This window comes from Octodon degus, unplaced genomic scaffold (genome assembly GCF_000260255.1).
Source record: "Octodon degus isolate 3935 unplaced genomic scaffold, OctDeg1.0 scaffold00101, whole genome shotgun sequence".
Classification (NCBI taxonomy): domain Eukaryota; kingdom Metazoa; phylum Chordata; class Mammalia; order Rodentia; family Octodontidae; genus Octodon; species Octodon degus.
Window position 1 is genome coordinate 7,717,997 of NW_004524677.1, and position 27,870 is coordinate 7,745,866.

General features: G+C 45.7%; 1 protein-coding gene across 5 annotated transcripts in view; it reads right to left on the reverse strand.

Annotated features, from left to right (window-relative positions):
* Tmem144 (transmembrane protein 144) overlaps positions 1-27,252 on the reverse strand; it is a 36,003-nt gene extending 8,751 nt beyond the window's left edge. The window contains exons 1-9 of one of the 5 annotated variants that reach the window (XM_023723695.1): positions 27,163-27,252; positions 24,296-24,467; positions 21,450-21,572; positions 19,158-19,257; positions 16,840-16,920; positions 8,916-8,997; positions 6,598-6,674; positions 3,555-3,673; positions 712-831 (exon numbers count right to left, since the gene is read on the reverse strand). In XM_023723695.1, coding sequence (XP_023579463.1) covers positions 712-831; positions 3,555-3,673; positions 6,598-6,674; positions 8,916-8,997; positions 16,840-16,920; positions 19,158-19,257; positions 21,450-21,572; positions 24,296-24,404 — 811 coding nt within the window. In that variant the 5' untranslated portion in view covers positions 24,405-24,467; positions 27,163-27,252. Of the gene's footprint in view, positions 1-711; positions 832-3,554; positions 3,674-6,597; positions 6,675-8,915; positions 8,998-16,839; positions 16,921-19,157; positions 19,258-21,449; positions 21,573-24,295; positions 24,468-24,905; positions 25,079-26,394; positions 26,447-27,137 lie in introns of those variants that run through there. The other 4 variants (XM_004638707.2, XM_023723696.1, XM_023723698.1 and 1 more) reach the window with 4 other exon arrangements.
* Between the last annotated feature and the right edge of the window lie 618 nt (positions 27,253-27,870).

A 27,870-nucleotide genomic window follows, 5' to 3' on the forward strand; every position in this document is an offset into this window, starting at 1 on the left:
ACAACACTTGAGGGGCTTGGGAAAATATCCTACTGTTTTCTAGATGACAGCATGCTAACTTCAGTCATTCTGATTTTTAAAATGAATCTCTAAATTATGCTGTATTTTATTTTTATAAAATTTTACCTGTGGGCCTCTATTCAGAAGTTGAATTACAGCAAATCCCAAATGAGAAATTGCTGTATTATTTTACCTATTTTTATTAGGTTTAATGCCTCACGGGTTAGGACTAAAAGTACATGTTGTAGCCACTTTCCTCGAGCTCTACAACAACCTCTCCGTGCTTTGTCAGCAAACGTCCTCCAAGCAACTACAGATTCCTATCTTTTGACAATTTAGAAAAATTTTCTATAAAGTCAAGGAACTCTTATTGTTAATATGAATCCCTAGATGGCAAATAAGGAATAGCAAAGGCTGAGGATCGCTGCACAAGACGTGGAGTCACAACACAAAAATACCTTCGATGCACGATTCAGTGCATTTTAGAGCCACACTAGTGACCAGCATTTCACACTTTTTAAGTGCTCCATGTATGTTGATGAACTAGGCCAATGCCATTAAGAAAACGTGTACATACACACACACACACACACACACACGCACACACACGCACGCAATAGCTTGGTTCCCAGAAGACAATTCCTTCAAGCTAACTGCATAGAGAATGATATCTCCACATAGTAATGATATTTTTCTAGCAAATGCTCTTACCTGGTAAGACTGCCTCGGGGTAGAGTTTAGGTCTGTTTTTCATGGCTATGCAGTACACCACAAAGTAGACTGTGCTTGTAAGAAAGATGCCACTGAAGTGTGCAAAGACATAGTCTAAATCTGAAAATATAGATTGAAAAACCCTCAAACGTCTTTTCAATCTCTCATCCAAAGAAAAGAAACTCACAAAAAAATTAAATGTAAAAGTTAAAGAAACTTGAATCATCTTAGCTTTCCACATGCAATTTGCATGGAATTTGAATGTACAGATTCAAAACTTGGAAACATTAGGTACATGACTTACCACATGCAAATCTAGAAAGCCAGCTTTTGTGAGCTTCTTTAAAGAGTTAAATGAAAAGCCACCTGCACAACGCCTCTCTTTGGAGACATATGCTCAGACCTGCCTTTCTCAATGCCCATGGCAACGGCAGCAAATGTCCAGGTGGGCTGCAGTGGGGATAAATCCTGAAGGTAGCCATTTCACAGGACACAGAGACCCTTCTGGAAAGCAGCACCTCTGAGGTGGTGACAGTTACAGGGAAGGACCAGTCCAGAAGTTGTGATTCAGAGGGTTTGATTCAGGAATGATTCCAAACTCAGGTCTAGGAGGAGGAGAATCAACAGCCTGCAAAAGTGGCCCATCTCCAAGAAGCCCTATTTCCAGGGACACTTGGAGCAGGTGGTACTCTGGTCACATGGGTGGTCGCTGCGTGACAGCGGGGACCACATCAGACATGAAGCTTCTGTCAGTCAAGGTTTTGAGAGAAGTGAGCCGGCATGTTAACGAGTGAACACTTGAAGGCCAGGAGATCTGTATTCCTGTGAAACGTGAACTTTACTTCTGAGCCCTAGAGAAGCATCCTGTCCATCTACAGATGGCCACAAAGGACAGCAGAACGCAGGGATTAGCACAGACTTCCTGCTGCTGTCCTCTGTCTGCTTCTCACTCACTTTGGGGCAAAGTGCAGGATGTCCCCCAACTCACTTTGCTCACCTGGAAAGCAAGGATGACAAAGGCCCTGGTGGCTACAAGGGGTAACCAAGTTAGTGTTTCCGGAGTGCTTACAACCAGCTCAGGACATACATGTTTGTTAAAGAAGTAAAATAAAACCTAATGCTCTCTGGAATTATTCTTGAATATACTGGAATAAAGAGTGCTCCTGTCATGGGCTGGGGAGGTAGCTTGGTGGTCTAAGCCCCTGCCTGGCAAGTGCAAGGATGAGAGTTCGATCCCCGGTACCACATACCATGCCCCAGAACTCTGCCCATAATCCCAGTGCTGGGGAAGCTGAGACAGGAGGATCACTATGAATCCAAGCAGCTTAGTGAGACCCTGTACCAAATAAACAAAAGTCTTTTTTTTTAAGCTTAAAGAAAAATGAAAGAGAGCTCCTGTCGGATTACAATCAGAGCTGTGGTGAGAAATGCCCCTAAGAACTCATTGTTCTATTCCCCTAAAAGATCACTGAAGATCGTGCTTATCATAGCCCCGTACTGAGAGCAACTCTACTCCTGAGCAGTCAGTTGTGTGTACCTTGTATTTGGTGTATCCTGATTGTCTGTGTGGCTACAAAAACTTACAAGGCCCAAGTTCACAGTGCCTTTCCTTTTTTTAATTTTTATTTTGGAGAAGGGCCTACAGGGTGTTTAGAGTCTCACTACTAGATCGGACTCCTAGTGATCCACCTGTTTACAGCCTCCCAAGAGCTGGGATTACAGGCACATGCCACCACACGTCTCAATTGCTGTGTCAGTGTGCCCAGGGGGCAGGGCTGGGACAGCAGGCCCAGGGCTCGAACCCCCAACCCCTGTGCCTGCTTGCAGGTGCTTTATACTGCTGAGCTATTTGGCCGGCCCTCCACAGCACCTTTCAAGCAAGTGTGTTAAATCAGAGCTCTCAGACTCATCCCTGGCTCTCACTTTTCTCCCTTTACAAAAATTTTCCTATTTTTAGTAATTTTATTATTTAAAATAAAGGAATAAAATAAGAAAGAGCATTTTCATAAAATCTTAGAAGAAAGACAGCAGTGGACGCTGGTTTCCGGGCTGCACAGGACCACGAAAAGAAAGAGAGAGCCGGGCCCTGTGGCGTCACCTCCACGACATCTGCACTCCGAAAGCGGGTTCCACACCTCAGCCTCACCTTAATCATCAGTCTTTCCCTTACGGCTTCATCTCTGAATGTCCCCCTTACTGAACACGGGACATACTCATTTTCGGTACCCTCTGATCTAGAGGGTAATTCATTGGCAATTTCATTCTCTTATCCTGAGTGTAATCTATGATCAACGTAATCCCACGCCCCTCTGGCACGGCTTCTTTCATTTCGTTTGGAGCCTGGTCAGGACTGCAGCACATAGTGCTGAGTTTTCACCCTAGATGAATTTTCATCCCTGGAAACTGACATTATCAGGAAGCCCGAGAGTTTCAGTGCCACTTCATGCTTACGAAGTAACAGCCCCTCAGCAGGTAGGCTGCACTTCGACCTTCACTTCATCTGAAAACACGATGAATCATAAGTGAGGCAAGGATTAGAAAACATACTTTCGCAGAAACGATCTCATTGGAAAACAATCTTCATCCCTTACTGGGACTCTGGAAACCAGAGTGGCTAAGATCCCAATAGTTGACACGAATCCTCCCTGACTAATTCTATTTGTACGTTAAAGATCACGTAAAAATGCTTCATTACTTTCAGTCTTCACTGCCTTCCTCACGAACCACTTACAGATGTAAAAGATTAGATTTGCACATTGATACTCTGTCCTACCTCTTGACCCTCCTAGAAATGCAGATGTTGATAAGCTTGCTAATAAGGTGAAACAGCAGCTTGTGCTCACCGTACTGGCTTGCCCCTGCGTATGTGCTGTCATTTCTTCTGCTGTGGTCCTTGATGTACATGACGGGCACAAACGTAGAGCCGTAGAGCGTCCCCGACACCACCGCGAGGCTGCAGCCCCTTTGAGAACAAAAGCATACCACGGTGACCCTGAGCATTACGCAGCACTTCTGGTAACACACAAATAGAGTTCGCACTTCCCGGTAGGGCACACGTCAAGTTGGCAGGAAGTCGCCCACCTTTCTGCAGCTTCTTCGGGTCATGGAAAGATCCTGCCATGTCAAGTGACACTAGGACCAGCAAGGAGGCCTCTGTGCCCCGCCTGATTTTGGAAGTGGTGATTCGCCGAGGGTAGAGTGGATTCTCGCCAGCCATACCATTGGCAATTGGCAGAGCGTGGCTATGATCAGAGTGCTCAGTCTACATAAAAGGCTTGGTTCTCAGATTAAACTTGGAGTTATCTGTGAACCAAAAGGCTTCTTTTGAAAATGCAGTAAAATATCCAGCACACTAAGGAGAGTCTTATGAAGAGAAAACACTCTCTCAGGCTTTCAAAGAGAGCAAATTGGTCAAGTAATGGCCATGACTCATTCACATGGCTGACACTGACAAAGGAGCTACAAACTGGTACAGGATTTCAGGGTAAAACCTGAAGGGATTTAACTGACCTTGGCAGATACAAAAGTTACATTTCTTGTTATATAGGTCTTGTTTTATCTTGGCCTTGAAAATCCAGCAGAAAAGTATAAAAACAAGGTATAAAAAGTAAAGCCATATAATATGCTGAGCTGTAAAGGGCTCAAGTTGAGAAGTTTTGACATTGACAGTCCTATAGAAAGCCCACTAGTATTATGGACTACTGGACTATTTTGGATTATTTTGCTGAATTCATGCACCTACAATATTTAAATAGCAATAGAATACCTATCTCTGGCAAAAGTGAACAAAAAAGGAGGAAATAAATAAGGGACCATTTTGTATCTGTATATACAAAAGAGGCTCAATATACAGCTACTTTCTTTTAATTCAATGAGAAGAAAGATTTGTACTTATAGTATTTGGACAGGATATCATGACTGCATATTGTGCTATGAATAACCACTACAAAGACAATATGCAATGTACTAGTTATTGAAACTGTCCTACTAATCGGTTTTGAAACTGTCTCATTGCTATTTGTTTCTCAATAAAATTAATAAATAATAAAATAAAATATCCAGCACAGAAATAGGATTAAGTACTAAATTCATTTTTGTTCACAGTAACTATTCAGATCCACCAGCATGTGGGCATTTGTTGTCTGCCTTGGCTGAGGGAAGTGTGGATTTAATAAAATGATCTGCGTATTGCGCATACCAGTGCTGGAGCCTGGCCCCAGGGCTTCACACGTGTGGGACCTCTGCTCTGTGCCCAGCTCGGCATTTCTTTCTTTATAAGAAGGAAATGATTCATTTAAAGCCCTGGAGTCCAGCACAGTCCTCACCCTTGGGCTGCATGGAGTCAGTGTTTCTAGGGATTTCATGGAGAGCTGATCATTCCTCCCTCCAAGCTTACACAGAAATTCTTGTTGATTCAAATGCTTCTCATCTAAGAATTATAATTTTTAGTCATTTATTCACTCATTTATTTATATATTTGGTACACAGTCTCACTACAAAGCTCGGACTCACAGTGATCCTCCTGTCTCCGCTTCCCCCACTCTGGGATTATAGGCATGTGCCACCAAGCCTGGTTGCAGTGGCTGGCTTGGGGACTCGGGCTGGCACAGCATGCAGTACCGGGGATTGAACGTGGGTCCCTGGGTCCTTGTGCTTGCCTGGCAGGCACTTAGACTGCTGAGCTATCTCCCCTGCCACAAGAACTGTAATTTAATCAGTTACATCCAAGGACTGCCATACTCACAGGGTGGCCTTGGTAGGGTTTTCTGGCTCCCTGCAAAGTCCCCACTTTTGGGAGAAGGGTTTCCAAGTTTCCTCGCAACACACAGGTCAGGGCAGTTCAGTAAAAGACAGCAAAATATCCTTTACTTGACAAATACTTCATTAACAGAGGAGATATTTTGTGAAAAATGAAGTTTGGAACTATTTGGGAAAAATTTGCTTTGCTTGAAAGATTTGTTTAATTCTGAAGCAAAAACAGTAGTGCACTTATCTTCTCCAAAGCTTGCTTCTTTATTTATTTCTTGGGTGCCCCTTATTTTATTTATTTAAGTCAAATATTTATTGTGCTGCTCTTTGCCCACTGTGGAGGTAGTGGATCAGATTGCAGGAAGAAAAGCTTGAGGTTAGGGAGGTAGGCCGGTGGTAGAGCACATGCCTAGCAGGAGCCGCAGACTTGCATGGCTCCTCCTGCCTCAGCGTCCCCAGTGCTGGGATTACAGGTCTGCACCACCACACCCAGTTAAGACTAGGCTGAATTTTGTGTGCTGATGCCTTTTTTTGTTTTCAAGCCTGCAACCCTTTTTTATTCCCTTTGCAGTAGCCATGATAAAACATAGGGCCTCCCTGAGCTACACAGTGAGTTCAAGGCCAGCTGAACTACACAGTGAGACCCTGTCTTAAAAAAACAAAACACATAAAAATGGTCCTGAATGTAAAATGCAAGGTGCATACTATTAAATGTTTTAAAATTAATTTGGTAATCAAAAAATCTATACCCCAAAATAAAGGGGCTGATGCTCAGCCCGAGTCCATAGGACAGACCCTGAGTGGAGAAAGACGTGAGCGGCTCTTTCCTGTGACTGCTCAATGCCCGGCAGCCGCGTCCTCCCTGTGGCTGGGAATCCCCGAGGAATCACCTTACTGTGGTCACCTGTTCGCTCCTGATTCTGAGGTGGCTTCGTGTTCCTCGGATCTGCTGAGTTTAAAACCTCTCTCTCTACCCCAGAGCTGCCAGGGGGTGAAGGAAACCTCGCCCACGGAGCTACCAGCAGGGGCTCTAGCACCATCTTCTTCTGGAACTCAGATGAGGATCACCACACTCTAGTCAGCCCTGCTTTACCCAAAGCCAAAGCGCAGCTGAAGAGCAGAGGCCCCTCGGCTTACAGCAGGCGGCGGTGCGCTGCCGACAGTCTCTCCACCCAGGCGGGGCCGGCGCGGGCTTCCCCAGGTGCGTTGATCGCCTGCGGGAGCATCAACACAAACCAACACACAGCGCTGAGCGGGTGACTGCACCGGGGCTGGGGGGGTCTGGTGGCTCCCTTTCCTCTCCCCAACTCACTTTAAAATATGAACACATCCCCTGAGCACTGTGACACACTCCAGCTGCAGGGTTTCTGATTCTGTCTCGCTTCCCTAGGAACAGCCGGCAGTTGGCCAATTCTCCATTTATACTTTTCGCAGTTTAATGTGTGGCTATTTTGATAGCCCTATCAAAACACAAAAAAGTCACTAACTCTTGTGGCTCATTTTTGCATATCTCAATAGTCTCTAAAAGATTTATTTTTTGTGGCCAGCTCAGCTCGCCCTAGGGGCTGGGCTGGCGTGGCACGTGGGGCCAGGGTCAAATCGTGGTCCCTGAACTTGTCTAAGCTTGCCTAAGCAGGCACTTTAGTCCGCTGAGCTGTCTCACCAGTCCTCTAAAAGCTTTAGAGCTTAGGAAATCTCAGATTTTCCTAGCTTGCAATGCCAAAATCAATCTGCACGTTACAATGATTTTTACAAAACCAAATCAGTTAATGAAATGTTTCCAGCTTTGTTTTAAGACCAGTGTAATATTATACATCTGGAAAAGTATGAGCAAATTCATAATCTTTCTGGGATTGAACATAGCTATTTCCGCTGAAGGGCCTGATGTTAGGATGCCCCTTCCATTCTTGTAAGGGATGAAAAACTAGATCTGCATTCGCTGCTGTGCGCTAAGCCCAGTTGTTCTTTGCTAATAAGGCCTTCGTTCCTGGAAGGACCTCATGACGGAGGGCTGCATGCACGCAAATCCTGCGGCCCAGGCATCTTCAAAATTAGTTCCTTTGAAAGGAAAAACCGTACAAGAGAATTTGTTCTTTTTAAAAACTTTTTTTTTTTGAGACTGCTTGGCTGTGTAACTGCTTCGTGGCTATGTAATGGCCTCCTTGACGTCTGTGACCACAGATGCAGAGCTGCACGTGCGGGCTGCATGACTGTCCCGCAGTGCCAAGTGTCAGAGCCGGTGACCATTCATCTACCTGGTAACCGATGAGCTCACCCTGCCAGCTGACCAGACGAACGGCCGGCCGGGCCCTGTGGCTCGCCTTTGCGCCTCCTCTGCGCCTCCAGCTTGTGCGTCATAGAAGAGCCTCAACCCACCACGGATTGGGCCTGATGCTCTGGGAATGATCCCGGTCAGGGCCTGCTGACGTAACTAAACCTGCCTCCAAGCCCTGGCTGGCATCTTGGCATTCCTGCATGCTGCTACACCTTCATGTCCTTACACTTTGTTCATATTTTTCCATCTTACCTAGAAAAATTTGGTCAGCGACTGGGCACCCTTCCCCCAGCTGTACTCATGTTATTGCGTCATCTTGCTCCTTGGTACAAAGGACCATCTCCTACCTCCTGAGGGCTTCCCCCAGCTGGGGGCCTATGCACTCACCAACCTGTTCTCTTTGACCTTTAGGCAAATACCCATTCGGCTTTGGTGTCAGCAGAACAGAGGTTTTAGTCATGTCATTTGACAGAGGAGGAAGCAGAGAAGGCTAGCTGTGGAATAAGGAGAGGCAGCAGACACTCTTGGTGGCAGTGAGGTCAGAACTGTGACAGGTGGCCTCACCGGGTTCCAGGTGTATATGGCCACCGACACTTGTGCTATTGCAGGTCTCTCCCAGGTGGCTCCTAAGTGACTCAGACTTGCTAGCCCAACTGATTTACATCCTTCAAGGTCAAAACAGTGACCCTTCACCTACCCCTGTGCTTACCCGCTATGCAGAACAGGGTGGTGGCCCAAAGGAGAATAAAGAAGAAACTCACGGGTAATTCCTACTGTCCCTGGACCTCACACCCACTCGATGGATCTCTTGGTCTCTTCCTTCCCTCTGGTCTACCTCACAGTCATGTGCTCCTCCCTGAAGTGCTCATATTACTCTGCAGAATTCAGGGCTGCCCTACTGTATGAAACCACAAATCACCCAACAGGCGCAGTAGTACACATCCATCTCATTAGGGACCTACTTCCAATAAAAGTACACTCCTGTGTGGGTGACGGGCCAGGTTTCCTGTGGCGAAAATGGCTGTTATGTAGGCCTCAGTCATAATAAATACACTAAGATAGTTCATGTAGCCATGAGTGTCCAGAAAGGGCACCTCCTCTGGGCCTCAAATTTAAACATTTTCCTTTTACCTTCTTTTATTTTTAAAAGAATCAAGTTGTTCCTGATCACAATACTCACATGCTCCGCCATTAAGGGTGTAGTGTCCGTGGCACAAGTGTTACGTGGTATTTCACTTTTGATGAACAAAAATATGAAGGCACTGCAGAGAGAACACAGGGCAGCGCCTTTATCTCAGCCCCAATTAATCTTTACATGCCTGATGTTTAAGAAACAACACAGGTTAGTTGCTCTGGCCTAGTGAGCAGAGGGCCTCCGCACTCCACCGCCATGTGAGTGGGCCGCCTCCCTGAACTGTCCTTCCCTTTGATGTCCCTCCACATTTCTGGCATCTATGAGTTAAAAGCTAACCTCAAGCCTTCCCTCAAATCAGGTACCGTGAACCCCTGATGTCCACAGGTCTCATTCTTAGAGCATCCACCAATTGCGAAAAACCTCGAATTTCAGAAACTGTCAGAAGAATGCCTATAAAGGCCTATTTTCATAGTTTAAACCCTTCATATGCTACAGCCCGCACAATTATGTAATTTAATTTATTTTCATTTAATAAAATACTCTAGTCACAAAGCCGTACAAGATGTGGGGCACTGTGGCACATCTTAGGGCTCTACAAACAACTGAGACACTGGCCCTAGCCACATGTGCAGGGCAACCTGTTGCGGTGCAGGATGCCCTAGTATGTGCCAGACAAGGGTTACAGGGCAGCAGCCAATCAACAGCAAGGAGAACTAAGTAACGCTCTCGGACTGCCTACTGGAAAATCTCTCTCTGCCCCCCTCCAAATAATCGTTGTGCAGGATGTTTGAGGTTTCCCTGAGATTTCAGGGATTTCTGGGGAAAACTCGGCCAAGACCGAGGCCGCGCAGCCTGAACTGTGACTTTGGGGCACGCGCTGTGTTTCTCCCATTTCCTTATTTCAGTGAATAGCAGCTCCACGCTCATTCTTACCTCTTTGTAACTTAGAACGCTGTACAGGAAATGCCAGCAAGAACTACACTGAGGTGATAGTCCCCACTGATTACACTGCTGGGTCCCCACAGGTCAGCAGGGCCCTCAGCTGCACAAGTGAAGCACAGGTCAGTCATTCTCACATGATGCTGACACCAGGGTGGAAGTGTGCCGCTCCCACCGTGATGGGGGCTGCTTTCCGGAGCCCGGGTGTGGCCACTGCTGCTTGTGCAAGCTCTGCTCTGGGTCCTCTATCATTGGCGCAGCCACACTCAGGTGAGCGGGTGATACATGCAGTGGAATAATATGCAGCCATAGAAAATGAACGCGGATGCCCTCTGTGATCTGACACTAAGATCTCCAGGGTATGTTTTAAGAGGCAAACGTACATGCCCAACCCTACTGACAGTCTTCCTTTACCATCTCTCATAGCGCACTGTCTAACCAGGTCTGGTGTCTTTAGAGCAAATGCTTCACTTACTAGCGATTCGTGAACCATACACATATGTGAAAATGTATTAAAATATTAAACTAACCAAAGAATTTTGGACTATTTTGGATATTCCTTTAAATTACTTTTTAAGGGCCAGGAAGATGGCTCAGTAGAATAAGTGCTTCCCTTGCAAGCGCAAGGGCCTGAGTTCAACACCTGGTTCTGAAGAAGAAAAAAAAAACTTTTAAAATATATCTTCATTAATAAAATGTTAAAACAGTGGTCTGGGATGTAACTCAGTGACAGTATGTTCTCAGGACGCACGACAGCTGGTTGCATCCTTGTGCTACAAAAGAAGAAAATTTAAAATGAAAAACTTTCAGAGCATGTATTGGTTATTGCTGTCTTCTAAAAATTGAAGAAATAGGCTGCAAATAGCTCAGTGGATTAAAGCGCCTGCAAGCAGGCGCAGGGGCCTGGGGTTCGATCCCCAGCCTGCCCTGCCAGCCCCGCCCCCAGGGTGTGCTGGGATGGGTATGGAGACTAGACGGGGTGGCGCGTGCCTGTAATCCCAGCTCTTGGGAGGCTGTAAACAGGCAGATCACTATGAATCCGATCTAGTAGTGAGACCCTGAACACCCTGTAGACCCTTCCCTAAAATACAGAAAAATTAAAAATTAAAAAAATTGAAGAACTAAAGTAGGTGGACAAGCACAGAACTGGTGTATGTTCTATGCTCAAATATAAAATTTCTTAGGTAGCTCTTTAATTGTATCACTTGCTTTTAAAACTGGAGTGTTCCACATTCCTCCCATACAAAATGGGCCTTTCCTTTTTCATTCTCCGAGCTTTCCGCATTACCATCAGCCAGTTTATTTCAGTTCCACTGCACACCACCCAGCCTCAGTGTGATTCCCAGGTGGACACGGATTCCCGGCCCCTCCCTGGCCCATGCTCCTCCCTCCCCTCTTCCCAGCCTCTTGTGAGCATGCTTTCTTGCTTTTTAACTTTTTCTACCCAGACACACTGTGCCTGCTCCTCTTCCTGTATGAACTAAGGAAGCGCTGCCTGCGCATCCGTGTGAGGAGCGAAATGCCCACCCTCCCTCGGCTCAGAATTCCTACAGAGAAGAACCTCTATACTATCAAGACCACTTTCAAAAATTCCTTGGGATCTTTTTTCCTAAGGATTTTCCACATCAAAAGACAACAAGAACCACAGGGTGAGCCTCCAACTCACGAGTGTGCTGCACGCTTCATGAGCCTTCCTAAGCTGGCTTCCCCTTCCTAAGTCTAACAAAGTCAGCCTATGCAGCATATCTGTGAAAGTGTGCTGCTCAAGTATTCATAAGCTGGGGACTTTCTGTATCATGTGTCCTTCAGGGTCTTCAATAAAAGTAACACTCAGAGAATAAATGCACAAAATCTAATCATAGGTGTGCATACAAATGAATTAAACATGCATGTATGTGTATTTGTGATGCTGGACTTGCAAGGCTACTTCCAGACATTACAGTTGTATTTTCTCCTCCAAACTAACAAAGCCTTGAGCCTCCCACAGACCTGTGTATTTCTGAACAATGTAAAGTTATGCTAGAAATAATGGAAGACTACAGATGTCCTTGAAGTTTTCCTAAGCAACTCTGTGACACTCCAATGAAATATTTAACACTGCTGAGCGCTGCATTTTTCTTCTAAAAATCATCGAGATGTACGCCCCTCAGAGAGCTGGAAAGAAAATGAGGGGGCACTTTGTGCACAAGCTCAGCAGTCTCACCACATGCTAAAATCTGAAAACGTGTTGAGAGGGCCTAGCCGTCAAATGGGTGCTGAGCGTGAGGAAGTCATCTCGACTGACTGCCAGGGTGTTCTAGCCTGTGTGACAGGTGACAGGCCTGGGGACAGTCGGGAAGGAGCATCTTGGCTCTGTGGGGTTAAGAGGCAGGTGGGCAGCAATGACTGAAAATGCAAGTAAGAGAGTGCTGTCCATAGAAACTCCTAGATCTTCCCGTGCACTTGTCCACAGTTCAGAAATAAAGAAGAGTGAGTGCTGGAAGACAGGCTCTGAGAACGTCAGCAGAAGAAACGACGGGAGCTACGGAAGTTTAAAGGCTGCTCATTCTAAGGAGGGGCATTATACACATCATGGGATGGGAGATCTCACACTGTGACAGAGGTCACAACTGCTGAAGAAGGACCGAGGGAAGGGTTTCTGGTCTGAGGTGGCAAAAATCCTGGGTCACTGAGAGCACAGGTCAGGTGGAAAGGAGTCAGGCGGCACAAAGAGTGCTTGGAAAGGTGCGCCGCGGGTTACACAGGTGGGCTTACTCTGACCCAATGGCAAGCCACCTGGGTTTTAAAACAGGAAACTGAGGGGCCGGGGAGTTGACTCAGTAAGTTTAATCCCCAGTTCTGCCAAAAATAAAACAAATAATAAATAAGAAACTGACAGCAATCTGCTTTACAGCAGATCGGAACTACTTGTACTGGGAAGAGGAACAAATGAAATGAGGTGGCGAGAATAGAGTTTTGTAGCTGCACAGGCAGGTTCGATGGGAGGGCAGAGAGCAAGGCAAAGACCAGAGGAAGACACCATCCTTAAAATATGCAGAATAAACTTTATGGCTTAGGGGTAGAGCCAAAAAGGGAAAAATGAAAGCTGGCTGAGGCTTTTGATTTGAATGAGTGTGGCTGATGTCTTGGGTGGGAAGAGGGAACACGGAGCGGAACCGGGGAGCGCGGAAGAACCCAGGAGAGAAGCGATGTTGTATGCGAACGGCTGGGGGAGAAACAGAAGCCCTTGCGCTTGTGGAGCGTTTGCAAGTGTGCCTGTGAGGCCCTGTCTCTGGGTTGCCTCCCAGGACCGAGGAGGAGGAAGCTATGGCACCTGCAGAGCGACGCCCGGCCTGCTCCATCACTTGACGCAATCTGTGGACCTGCGGAAAGGTAAAGGCAGGAAACAGACCGAGTTTCCTCAGGCTGCACAGGAAGAGCTGAAGCTGGGGGAGTAAGCAGTGCTCCAGAGAAAGCAAACGGAACACTGCGGAGCCTCGGCTCGGGAGGATGACCTGAAGTGTACTGGCCTTACGATTTCACGCTGAGGATGGAACGCAGGACTCCACGTTCCAGGCAAGCGCCCCACCGCAGAGCTACATCCCCACCCACTGCTTTGAACTGAAGGAGACATCTGGCTGTCTGCACGCGCTCTGGCTCCTGGATTCTCAGTACAGCGCATGTTTCAGACCATGCCCTGGGTGTTGCTTCTCGGTATCAGCTTCATTCTGCCATGTTCTGGTCAATCTTCGTGTCACCTTGACTGCATTAAGAGGCTCCTGCAGGGGTGGGGGGCTGTGACGTCCTCCTTGGGTTCACAGCTGCGTGGGGCATGAGAGCTGGGAGGGGGGCTTGGTCTGGCCCCTTCTCCCTCCTTCCTGGCCCTTCCCTTGCTCTCCACTCTCTGCAGATGCCTCTACCTGAGGCGCTTCCCTCAGCTGCACCCGTCAGCCATGATGGGGCTACCCTGAAGCAAGCCTAGCATGAACAGAAGCCACTGAAGCTGAGAGCCAAGTTAGACCTCGCTTCCACTAAGTTGTGTCCAGCAGTGAGAAATTCCACTAATGTGATGATGTAGCCACAGGCGACCCATCATGCCTAAGAGCAAGCGGGGCAGGACCGTGTGGGCATTTTGAACCAGCAGTGGCAAAGCTGACCACCACACGCCTCTACACAGTTTCTCCTGAACTGCAACCTAGAAGACTGAAAACTGTGTTCACCGAGCTCCACTGGCAGTGAGGCTCTGCTGCATGGGGCTCTGCGCTAAAGACTGAAAGACTGAGGAGCCACTCTGGCTTGGCAGCAGCACCACTAGTTTGGGCAGCAGCACTCGCCCAGGACAAAGGCAATGACTCCCATGATGCAACTGGAATGTGGGTGTTGGGGCTCTGGGTGTTGCTCCATTGAGCCCACAATGCCCTGTGTTAATCCTCTGCTGTGTACAGTGCTGGGTGTGGCTTTCGCTGTATGGGCTGACTGATGTCTTGTATATCATGGAGCAAGAATGGCGTCATGTAGAAATTGTCTAACAAATTCTTTAAATATTGGGTTTATGGAAGGTCTAACAATGATAAAAGCAAAGCCTTGAAGCCCGGCAGCCACATCCCAAGTTTCTTTACACTGACCCTGATGCTGGGTCAATTGATTCCACTCAGAAAAATTAGAAATGAGTTACAGGAAAGAATTGACAGACAGCTGAGAGCCTTCCCAGGGGAGACTCGCAGATGGAAGTCCAGACGCCGCAGGAAGAGACTGTCACACCTCCCACCACCAACTCCAGATCCAGCAGCACAGGGCCGCAGACAAACTGGGCAGTGGAAAACAGCGGGGGAAGGCTCAGAGGGAGGGGCCCAGGTCCTGGTGCCCAGGAAGCCGGGTCAGAACTCCACCCCCTTCTTTCTCTCTCTCTTTTCTGGTCATGAGGCGATCAGCTTTTCTCTGTCCTGTGGTTCCCTCACCACAATCCCAGAGCAGAATTAAACAGTGATGAACGAAACCTCCCATCCAGGCACCAAAAAATCCCGTTCTCCTTAGAAGCTGGTGACCTCAGTTACTTGGTATAGTGACATAAAGTTATCTGACACTTTTATTAACAAAAATAATAACCACAGTGAAAACTGCCTGTGACATAGAACATAGAGTATGTGCCAAGCACCACATAAATCACTAATATTTGTTATTTTATTCATTCTTTAAAATGTTTTATACTTAGATAGTTTTCTTATTATTCTCCTCTTTACAGATGAGGAAGCCATAGGTTGAAGAAATAAATTGATCTGCTTAAGGTCACAAAGGAATAAGAGACAGAACATGAATAATTGATCTGTCACTTTACAGAATGTACTATTTCCAAAAGAAGATGAAATATGGAGAAAACAAGGCTTCAGGAACAGCAGGAACTGGCTTTAAATTACCATTAAGTCAAGCTCAGGCACGATACATTACAATGTTGGAAAGTGAAGAAATTGTTTTTAAGAGAGCTACACGAAGCCAGAATTCAATGCGAAATTGTCTAATATACATAAAATTGCCTCAAACCAAACTGTGTCAAGAATCCACTGTTTTAGAATAATCTATTATTTTTTTTTCCTCCAGCGGCTCTGGGAATGTTCTCTACCACAATATTTCATGACAAGGAGATTGTTCCTGAAAGCCACTGGGGAAAAGCCATCATTGCCAAGGAAGGGAATATACTGCTCCTTCGTGATGAATGGAAATGTACTAAGATCTTTCCAGGCAGGGCTGTTCACTGCAGAAGGCCCTGGCAGGGGATACCATGGAGTCCAGAGAAAACAGGGTTCTCAACTGAAGGTGATCTGGTCCTTTCATGGTTTTATTGACCCAACACCACCACAAAATCAGTTGTTTCAATTCTCACTCCCATGGTGGGGACAGCTGCCCATAGATACATTCAAAAACAGGAATTCAAAAGAGCTTGTGTCCAGCCGGCCAAATAGCTCCGTGGATTACAGTGCCTGCAAGGAGGCACAGGCGCAGCGGTTCGATCCCGGGGCCTGCCGTGCCAGCCCACCCCACCCCTGGGGCACGCTGAGACAGCGATTGAGACTAGGCCTGGTGGTGCGTGCCTGCAATCGCAGCCCTTGGGAGGCATAAACAGGCAGATCACTAGGAGTCAAATCTAGTAGTGAGAGCCTGAACACCCTGTAGACCCTGGCCGCATGTGAGGACCCCGCTGAGTCCCTGAGCTGTCCTCTTGCATTTCACTTCCGCTGTCATACTGCAGCAGTGCTGGGTTCAGGTGACCCTTATTCAAGCATTCGTGGCCCCAAAGGCAGCAGCGGTGAAGCTAGCAAATGTTCTGTCCCAAGAGGAGTGCTGAGGTGCTTCCCTTATGGTACAAGGTGGGCGCTCCAAGCCCAGAAGGCAAGAAAAGCAGCAGCACGCTGAATGTGCTCCGAGGTGTGGTCAGACTAAACCTCTGTCCACGGAACTGCGAAGAGGAGAAAGGCACCGTGTGCTAGTGTGATACTCACTGCAAGCAACAAGAGCGCAGCCACTGGGCTGCAGGGCTCAGCGAGGATGGAACAGGCCATCGACCGGTTATAAAGCTCAGTGACGACCCTGGAAGGTCTCCTTTTTGAATAAGGAACAGGAGAGGAAGGGCAGGAAGAATGGCTGTAACACAGGAAGAAAGAACAGAACAGAGGCTGCTCAGGGGCTGGCAGGGAGCCAGCACAGCACCGATTTGTGCGCTGTGCTGTAGTTCACAAAATACTTCAACACCTGCTCAAGCGAACTCAGAGCTAGAAGCGTGAGCGACAACATAATTGCAAAGGCGTGACTTTCAAAGCAGGTAGGTGATTTTTCCAGCATCTCTGGGCTCCTGGGAGCTGAAGCGGGGCCTCCTGTTCCAGACTTGGTATTTTGTCCTATAAGACTGGCCCATCCTTGTGAATTAAGAATTCAAGGAAAAATCAGACAGATATAAAATGCAAGTTTGGAAAAAAAAATATAAAGACCTAGGGATTTATTTAAAGAACTCTAAGTTTAGTTTAGAAGAGTAACTAAAAACATTAAAATGGTGACGTACCTTGTCACTGAGAGTCCAGCTCCGATGTAGTTCAGCACTGGCTTCGACACTTCCTCAGCGTGGATTCCAAACCAGCCAAACCTGGAAATTCAGTCCCATCAGATTCGATATTGCTAAAATGTAATATATAAGGCCATGGACCTGGGGCCCTATTTCCTGGTTCAAATCCTAGCTTTCACAGTTATTAACTGTAACCTTGAATAAGTCACGTAAATATGGAGCAAATTTCCATATTACAAATAGAGAAATAGCTGTACTTATTATAGAGGTTCTTATAGACATTAGGATGGTTACCATGTAGCAGAGTATTTAATTGCGTCTCTTTTCTATTAAGACTAAAGAAGGAGGAGGAAAAATATAGTTAAAATGGTGTCCAGAATACTAAATAATTGGCTACAACTTTATTTGTTTGTTTATTTATTTATCTATTTATTTGTTGCAGTTCTGGGGGTCAAATTCGGGGTCTCACACATGCTAAGCAAGTGCTGTGCTACTGAGCTATACACACTTGGTCGTTTGAAACATACCCTAAAAATTCCTTGGTTCAAATCCCTATTCTTCGGCACTGACTGAATTTGCTTTGTGCTTTGACACTGTCAGCATTACTACAAAGCGTCACCCAGAACCACCTTGGAGCTAGAAAATGGAAGGCAAGAAGCACGGGCAGACACCACTTGTGAAATTCAGGCTTGCCCACCAGGAGAGGAGAGGGAAAGCAGACAGAGCAGGTGAAGTCAATTCATTTCAGGGTCATGATGCTTTTAAGGCCAACGGTAGCCCCTGAAGCGGGGGGGGGGGGAACACTGTGGTGTCGACCTTCCTGCTGGCTGAGGGATCACAGCCCAAGAGCCCCATCCATGATGGCCAGGCTGTTCTAAATCTGTACCTATTATGGGGCACTGTCACGGATTAGATCTAAAATGCCTCCAGAACCTCACCAAGTGGGGCTTTTGGGAGTGGCTGAATCATAGGTGTGATCCCAGATCAGTCCACTGTTCAGTCTAGTATAGTTCTGGGTGTGCAAGATGGATTTACTAAAGGCAGAAGACCCACCCTGGGGATGGCCGACACCAACCAATAAGCACTTAGCCTGAACGGAATAAAATGGGAAAGGGTGGCTAACTCTCACGTCTGCTTTTTCCTGCCAGCCCTGACTATCTTTGGAGCCATCCAACTACGAACTGAAATCTTCCACCTGCGACCCAAAGGAATCCTCTCTTCCTGGGACTTGTGGATCTTGGGTATTGTGTCCAAGCAATGAGAAAGTAACTAGAACAGGCGGCCTCTACTTAGGTTCGGCTGCTTAGCATTCGGAATGTGGCAGGTACAACTGAGGATTCCACATTTCACGCTGTGATTTTTAATGAATTCAGTTTCAATATCAATGGCCACCTGTGGTTTGTGGTTACTCTAGTGGGTAGCATAATTCTAGCACTGGGGTTGGCAAACTTTATTTAAAAGGACTAGAGAGTATGTTAGGCTCTGTGAGCCTGACATTATCTTGCAATTACTCAGCTCTACCAGGATGGAAGAAAAGCAGCCGGGAGCTGGAGATGGCTCAGTAGAATAAGTGCTTCCCTGGCAAGCACAAGGATTTGAGTTTAATCGGCGGTTCCACCAAAAAAAAAGCAGCCATAGCCATTATCAAAGGATGAGTATAGCTGTGCTCTAACAAAACTCTACAAATGCAGTGAGGAGACTGGGGTACAGATGTTGAGCCTGCAAAAAGGGTCAATTATGTACTTTAGAACTGAAAATTGAGGGCTGGGGAGATAGCTCAGTGGATTAAGAGCCTGCCTGGCAAGCGCAAGGTCCTGAGTTCAATCCCTGGTTCTACCAAAAAAAAAAAAAAGAATTGAAAAGTGGGTTTGAATCCCAAATACCTACCTCCGAGAAACTTCTGAAACTGACCTCTGAGTACCAACTCCCTACAACAAGCACTTACTTGCATATATACATATAGTTGTGCAAATGAGATAAAAATAGTGTATAGAATGTGTCCCAAAAATACACAAGAGATGGGGAAAATCAGCATCACTTCCCATTTTCCTCCAGAGATGTTTCCTGGATATAATTCTCTAAATCAGTTTTTGTTTTGAGTTGATTTTTTCTCTTGCTATCTCTTGATAAAATACTTAGGGTACTTAGGAAGAGTTTAAGACAAAGAATAATACCACACTCTATATGTGCATTTTACCATTTTATGTGTGAGCTCAGAGAGATTAGGAGCTGCCTGTTATTCTTTGCAGCTAGCCCAACCCTCAGCACTTGTCACGCTTTAGTCATGAGAAATTTAGTTGAAAGGGTGACTGTGTTACCTTGAGCTTGCCCAGCCAGTTAGGGCATTAAAGGACCCCCAGATGAGGATTCCAAGGCCCAAACCAATGGTTTTGATGATCGGGACAACAGCGACATTCCCTGTAGATGGGATACATGGAAGAAACATTATGCCCAGTACAGAAAGTAGTATATTCTGAAACTAACTGAATCTCATGAGATTTGGACAAGTTTTGTGTAGGCCCTCTTTTTTAAAATAAAATAAGCATTTTTGGCATCAAAGTGATGATTAAGAATCCTAGTGAGATGTAGATGTCTATTGCAGGACTCTTCACAGAAGCTACGGATAATGAAATGAGAGTGACATGCCTTAGGTGCAAGCTGGTGCTCACAGCTGTCCCAGGCCTTTGGCTCCCATATGGCCCCAGTAGGGAGTGTGCTTCTCCACACTCACTAGTTTGTCTTTCAGATTTGCACAGTAATTACCATGTTTTCCTCAGTATCACTCAGGGACTAATCCCAAAGTTGTTATTATTGACATTCTTCTTGTTTTGAGGTGGGTGGTCCTCACTACACTGGCCAGGATGGCTACCTGCTGGGCTCAGGCCATCCTCCTGCCTCAGCTCCTGAGTAACCAGCTGGGAGTACAGGTTTGTGCCCTGAAGTCAGGCTCATTGTTACTTTTGTTTTATTTTTGTTGCTACTGTTATTGTTATTGTTATTGTTGTTGTTGTTGCTGCGGCTGCTGTTATTTTTCAGTTCCTAACTCCTGAGCAGTAGCCTGGTCTGTAATCCCATCTCGTGAGCTTTCTTTGAACTTGCAAAGCCACCGCCTCACTCCCCATCTCCCCTAGCTCTGGGCTGGCTGCTCCTCCTCATCCCACCTTCTAGACTTTCTAGTCTCCTAGGGAGCACCCCTGAAACACCTGCTCTGCGTGTTTGCTCACTCTTCTTTGGGAACTTGACCTAATTTCATCTATCACCCAGAGGAAGGGTCTCCCAGACCTGCAGCTCCTGCCCAAACCTCCTGGAGTTTCCGTGGCAGGTTGCGTGCTGCTGCCAGAGAACCGTGGGCAGATGTCTTGTATGAGGGGGACCTCCAGGGCCTTCAGATGCAGCCAGTCCCAGTGGAATTCTTCATCCCCCTTCTCAGCAGGTCTTTTCCTGAGTCCTCACCCCTGTCAACAACACCCTCCTTATCATCTCCAACAAAGTCCCTGCAATACTGGCACCTCCCCTTGCTCTACAACCTATAGCAACCAGAGAGGGACCATCCCTCGCATGGGGCTCTTCCCCTACTGGCTCCTGGCAGAACCTTCGGCCAGAGCTGGGTGTGCTGGTGCACGCCTATAATCTTAACACTCTGGAAGGTCAAGGCAGGTGAATCACAAGATTGAGCCCAATCTGGACAATTTATCAAATTTGCAAGTTGGTCTGAAAATTGAAAAAAAATTAGAAAGCATTTGGGGGTGTGGGCCTAGGATCAATCCCTACTACTGAAGAAGAAAACAAACACTGAAGAATGGGGATGAATGGGTCGGTTCTTTTCCTTTTGCATTATATTCGGTTCTGTTCCCATCAGGCGTGATAATTATGGATCAGAGGTGGTTATGAAGCATAAAGATGCAAATGCTAGAGTAATGTAAGAGTTCACTCTTTCAGCCACTAACTCATGAACCATTTAAATTCTCAAATTTTACCTTATTTTATTCCCTCAAATCAAGGGCTAAAATAGTAAATTCTTTTAGCGTCTTAAAAGTTATTTGTTTTTAACGAAACTATAAAAATCCTTGATTCCTTGTTAAAAAGAAAAAGCTCTTCAGGGGTGAATTTGTTTGACAACGGAAACCATTTGTTTGGTCAAGAAAATATATAAACTCTAGTCCTATAATTTCACGCCTATGAAAGCAATAGTGGAAAGATTTCTGTTTATTTTTCTACTATCAATACTTTTGAAATGATTTTATATTTGTGTCAATTACTTTTGAGTATATATCCTAAACATGTCAAGGATAGAGATTACTATTTAATAAACAGTACTTGCTGGGGAAATAAGGGCCAGAACATGTAAAATAGCACTCAGTTACACTTCAAAAGAAATGTTGAAATATTTTGACCATAGTAATTTTCTATCAGGAACTTAGAAATCATTAAAAGAAATAAACCAGAAAGTTACAAAAATAGGTGGGGTCTGCCCGGAAGAAATGAAATAATTCTATCATCTATGGCAAAGAAGTCTACAGAATCGATGACTGCTATTCCTTCGCATTGCGAATCAGAGTTATGCTGAGCTTACAGGAAATGAGTACTTAGAAAGTTAGACCACACCTTACCTGTTGCCCAAATGCAGCCTCCAAGCATTGCAAAAGGCCAAAACCTGGGGCAGTGGAGGATCAGGTTGACCACTAAAGCAACTATCCAAATGGCAGCACAAAGCACCCACTGGAGAAACATTCCTGCAGACAAGAGAACTCGTGTCAGGGTTCAAGTGGGTCTGAGTAAACCTGTGCTTAATACTGTGGTGGAAGGGTTACTGGGGAATGGCCACAGTTTATGCAAGCTTCACTCTAGGCCCTCTGTAAGCTTTCTCCTGAGAACTACTCTAGTAGTTAACCCTACCCCGAAGACACAGCAAATGAATCTGAGAGTCAGAAACTTGTCCTAATGACTATCACCCGGGGAACAATGGAGCTTAAGAGCAGAATACATTTACAGAGGGACAGCAAGCTTCTGCCCAAGAGACAGACAGAAGGGGACCGAGTGCGGTACCAAGGATCTGCCTTTTCTAGGGAATTTTACAGAGCAAAACCATGAGGTGAGGTAGGTGGGCCCAAGGTGGAAAACATGGGAACTGTGCAAGGTTGGCACGAGGTGGGACAAAACTGTGATTAACCAGTAAGATTACAAGCAGAATTACTAAGGTATGGTTGATTAAATTGGGAACAAATGGGGAAGTGAGTCACCTAGACAGTGGGCAAGAGTACAGAACAAGGTCTCTTCCTGCTGGGGGCTGGGTTAGTGACGCTTTTAGGCTCTTTCAAGTGGATTGATACCTATTTAGAATATCAATCCCTGATGCCCATCCTTAGGGAAGTATGTGGCTGCCTTTGTTTGCTTTTTAGTCTTGAGGTCCGGCCCACAGCAGGAGCGAGTGTCTGTGTCTCCACAGTTGCACTTATCTTGTCTTTCCTACTGTCTCCTTGAGGGCCAGCCCTGTCTGACTACCTGCATTTCTATGTAACTCGGTTGCCTATAACAACATCAGGGAAACTCAGATTTTTCTGTCCTTATTGGAAAAACCAAGTCTATAATTCTATTGAGATGTCACACTTGGTACACATACATGTGCATGTACGTGTACACACACACACACACACACACACACACACGTGAGAGGCATCAGGAACTCCACAATAACACAACAGTGACTAAAGCTTTTGCAGATCACTTACACCAGCTCTGCACGGCTGGATGCAAGCGTGGTCAGGGCCATGTGCAGGTCTCACACAGCGGCGTTGCCTGTCTGCAGCGAGCCACGCGCTCCACGACAGGGCTTCACTTTTCAAGCTCTGGTGGCTGCTCTTCACCAGCTGTCTGAGGAGCACTGGGGAGCTGAGAGGCATCTGTGTCTCTCCAAGGCTTCTGCACCAGGGAAGCCTTACAGATCACAGTGATAAAGTAGTTGACACTGAAAGAAACACCGAGGCAGCTACAAGTGGGAATATCACGTCTGACTCTACATTTGGGAGATTTTTATCTATTGTGACTTACTGTCATAGTAGAGAGGAAAAAAATTGGCTCCTAACCTCTTAAAAAAAAAAAAAAGAAAATTTTACATATGAAAATTTCATTTTACTGGCTGTCAGGGCAAGAGCTGATGAGATTTGCTTGGGACCATGGGTGGAGCTCAGTGGTAGGTATGCTATATCCCAGGACCTGGGTCTGAGGTCCAACAGAAGGAAAGAAAGGAAGGAGGGAGAGAGGGCAGGAGGGAGGGAGGAAGGGAGGGACAGAGGCAAACAAGGAAGAGGTTGGCTCATTCACAGCAGAAAGCTGAACGTAAAGACCTGAAAGCCACATCCTTTGTCACCTTTGTTGTTTCTGTAGTAGCTTTCTTTTCTGTCTCAAGTCCAAAGGAAAAGAGAAGGAAGCCTCCAGAAGAAAATGATTGGCAATTCAATTGTTTCAGCAGGAGGAAGACATTAGAAACAGAAAACCAACAGCAACAGGAGCTAAACTACCAATAGATATTTACCACTATAGCATCAGTTCCATCTGGCTGTGATATGGAGGACAGATGAATAAAATAACTTGTCTTTCTTAAGTCACCTCACAGTTTTGCTCTGCTGTACACACACATTCCTAAAAATCAACACACAATGCAAAACTAAGCAAAAATCCCCACAATGTCTGTGGGAAAGATGGGGTCTGAGAAATACCAAAATATTCATCAGTAATATATCTTTTAAGAAGTAGTAACCTAATAAAAATAATAAATAATAATGTAAATTTCTGAATGCTGTAGTAAATACAGTACTTTTGCTTGAAAGGCCTGTGGTTTGCTTCAGGACACAGGCACCAGGGTTGGGCTTATGGAGTTTTATGAAGTGGGTGGATTGAGTTTCTGAGAGCAGAGGTGGGCGTGTGAATGCATCGAATGTGTGATAAACTGAGGAAGAGGTTGTGTGTGTGTGTGTGTGTGTGTGCGCTCACGCACACGCGCACACACCATTAATGTGCAGTTTGGGCATTATTACACAACTTACTCTGTGGGCAGTATTCTGTGCCCATCTAGCATTTACTCAGGGACCCAACTTTACACATGCAAGCTCAGAATTTGGGTTTTTCTCCCATCACTCTACAAGGCATCAGTTGCTGTTTTCAAAAGAGTGTCATTTGCAGAACTGGCTGCAAGTTATTTCTTTTGCAAGCATAGCAGATGTAGAAATGAAGGCTTTCTGACATACCTCCGTGGCTTTCCCTCGAAGCATGGACTTCGAGATTGTCTCTGATGCCTGACTCCCACGTAGGCTTGCATGGGTCTTAGCAAATACTGATGTATGCTGAGCCCTATTCACTAGGCCCTGCTCATCAAAATTTATCTTTACACCCATCACTCTAAAAAAACAGAACACTCTTAGAATTGATTGTAGGTTGACCCACAAGGAAAAATAATTACCATCACCAGTATCATATTTTTTAAGTGGTGCAAAATTTGAGCCGAACAAAAGTATCGCGACGAAGGAGGAGATGTATCCGACTTCCAGGTCGGTTCCATTGTTGCTCATGGTTCCAGAGCTGTCTAAGAGACAGCAGGCTTCCTTCTGGCTTGGTGTGCTTTGCAAGAGCTTCTGAAACAAAAATGATACAATCTGAGAAACAGCGAATGTGTGAACAATTATGCTTAGTGCACAACGTTTATTAATCAAAAGCATACTAAGATGTCTCCTTGCAGATGGTCAGGCATCATGTGCTTATGTATTATGTTCATTTATTCTACCAACAGACTTTTAAAATCACTAACATGCAACTATAAAAACCAGCTTTTTCTTCAGAACTTGGAACTCTAACTTCTTCCAAGATCTGGATCCAATTTTTGTTACATTACAGGAAACTTCTCCAGTGGAAGTGGATGGGTTCAGTGAAAAGATTCTGGGGTTAGAATTCTGTTTATTTCCATTGTGTATTGTGATGATCAAATGCCAAAGCACTCCCTGTCTTTCAGAATTATTAAGTGCTTTACAAGCAAAAGCTTTTCTTGTGTTTCACAATTGAGCTTAAGCACATACACAGGTTGGGCTGGGGCTGCATCCTCAGCATCCCCTAGAGGTGAAAACACTTTCTTTTTTCTTTTCACCAGCAGGGCCTCCACAGTGGGTATGAAATAGTTCACAAATCTTGGCTAGGAGGGTAGCTTGGTGGCATGCACCAGGCCCTAGGCTTGATCCTCAGCACAGAGATAAATAGTTGCTCGCTTTTGGTCAGCAGACTGCGATGCTGTGTGCCAGGGGGACGGGAGGGAGGCGGCTTATTTTCTGTCTCTGCAGTGCAGCCAGGGAGCCTGAGGATGACTAAGTTGTCAGTAAAATTAACTAAGTCAAGTAAAAGAAAAAAGCTCAGGTTCTCAGTCGTCGTGCCTTCAGGTGCCCAGTAGCCGCGTGAGGCTGGGCGAGGACGGGGACACAGCGGAGTGCGGAGCTTCCCCATCCATGCAGCAGGTCCCGCCAGGCAGCACCGTAGCACTGACTGAAAAGTCCTAGTTCCTGTAGGAAGAAAAGGACCCAACCCCCAAATGACCATGAATTGGAGGTGTTAGTACGATAATATTTAGAAAAGTCCGGTGACTCGCGCTCACCTTTCTGGCTGCACAAGCCACAGCAGGAAAAAACACGTGCATGGATTAATTTTACCACAGTCATGCTGTAAGGCCATTTGGATTCCTGTTTTGCACACTGACCATTTGGGATAAGCTCTCTGGAATAGAACTCAGGACAATCCAGTCTTTTTCCGCCAAATTTATTATTTTTTTTTGTTTTAAAGAGAATAAATAAAATAATAAAAATGATACAGAATTTAAAAAAAAAAGATGGGAAGCTAACCATGGTTATTATATTACCTGCTGTTATCTTCAAAGTAGTTGCTCAGACTACCAGCTACGGGCATGCAAGACTGAGCAAACAATATAAGCACTACTATTCCTTGTAATGAACTAATAGAAATTAGTGCTGCTGTAGCCAGCGCAGTGAGATAGAAACAGGAGAGGCGGGCAGACAGGGCTAAGCAGACAGCACAGGAGACAAGACACCTCAGTGTTCCTGCTGTGGGCCAGAGCTAAAGACCACAGATCAAACAGATGCTGTCCTCACAAAAGCCAAGCAGCAAGGACTGATAATCACCCTGAGAAAGCCAGGCAGAGTCACTAAGGAGCCCCTACAGGGGAGGTCCCTCTTCTCTACTCATGCCCGCTTGCTTGCTACATGACTTGCTTCCCCATTTGGTTCTGGATTTAATGACGCTTACCTGAGCAGCAGTGCTTGTGGGCTGACTGGCTGATCAAGTTTTGTCCCACCTCATGCCAGTTCCCACGTTTCCACCTTAGACACACCTCACCACACTGTTTTGGTCTGCAAAAGTCCCTGGAAAAGGCAGACTCCTGGGAAACCCGCTCAGGTCCCCTTCTGTCCCTCTGTCAGACAGGAGCTCTTTCCCCCAATAAATATTCTGCTCTTAACCTCCGTTGTTCCTAAAATTCATTCTTCTGTTTTAGAGAACACAAACCTGGCCCACGTCTCTTTCAGGTTGGGGGTTTCATGTCCCTCTACGGTACCTTTATCTTCACTATTGTGAAAGAAAGAAACACCTCCAAATTTAATGATGTAGTTTTTTTTTAATGCCTGCTAAATAAACTTTATCTAAATCATCATTTTTGTTGTGCTCAATATTTAAACATTCAAGCATTATTCTGTACGTGTTCTTACAGTGCATATGTAATATGCAACTATCTACAAAACATCTTTTTTGAAATTATCTTGGACAATGTAACTGAAAACAGAAATAACTTCCAACTAGGACAATGAACTTCAGCAAGGTAAATATTATTTGATGCTATACATACTTAAAAACAGGTCTCAAAATGCACTGTGGGTAAGAAAACACCTTCCAAATGGATAGAGCTAAGGAAGAGGCACCAGGAGGCCCTGCATCACTGACAGAGCGACACTGCTCAGCGGAACCGTGACTTCTGTCACCGCGCTGTGCGCCCAGAACGCTTCAGCGCAGCAGAAGCCCTTGCTCAGAGGCTAAGAGCAAGGGTCAGGCAGATGGAGCTGCCAGGCTGAGCCATCAGAGATGCCGCAGGGCAAGCACCAAGAGACACCCAGAAACATAAGGGACGCCATCACCGGACACAACCCCATCAGCAGGCGTCAGCCAAGAAATCAAAAGTTTTCCCATTTTAATTAAAAATAAGGAAAAGCAAACCAAACCCGTGTAAGTCTATGGAAATGAAAGGAATGCCTGACCTTCAAAAGGTGAGAATGATTTTACCTCAGAGCCCCACAGAAGGCCTGCGTTCCGCTGGGTGGAAGCGAGCACGGCGGCGCAGGGCAGAGTCCAGGCGCTGCCACTTGAGCATGCGCAGGAGGGCAATCACCTGTGGACAGGGGTCTTCCTCAGGGGGCCAGGGGGCGCCCAAACAGTACGGGATCTGCTTTGAGGGTGTGTTGGCTTATAGCGACGCATCTAGGTTGCAGTCTACTTCTAAATAAATGAAACTTGTAGAAAAAGTGCTGTGTCACTTTAGTAATTTTCTTTTTGCATAGTTTAAAGCACAAACCTAGGTTTCAAACTATTTAAATTTCTTTACTATTTTTTAAAAATGTTTTTAAATTTCTTTTTCTATCTGGTACATAAAAACATTTAGCAATGCTACCAGTGGGGGTAAGAAAATGTTTTGAGAAATACATATATTGTGCCATGTTTAAATCAGGTTAAATATATGGACCTGCCAAAATATGTACCGTTTTTATGACAAAAACATTGAAAACTTGTTTCAAACTACTTTTGGGTAAAACCAAACATCCTCTTCGCCTGTACTTGAAGGGTCCACTGCAATTTTATTAAACTGCATTTTCCCCCCCTTGCTCCTGTCAGGGAAGCGCTTACTCTACTGAGCTATCTCCCTGGCCCCCTAAACTGCATTCTTTCGTTTTTAGTAAAGTTTTACTAGTTTTGCATCAGGTCTTAGCACATCTT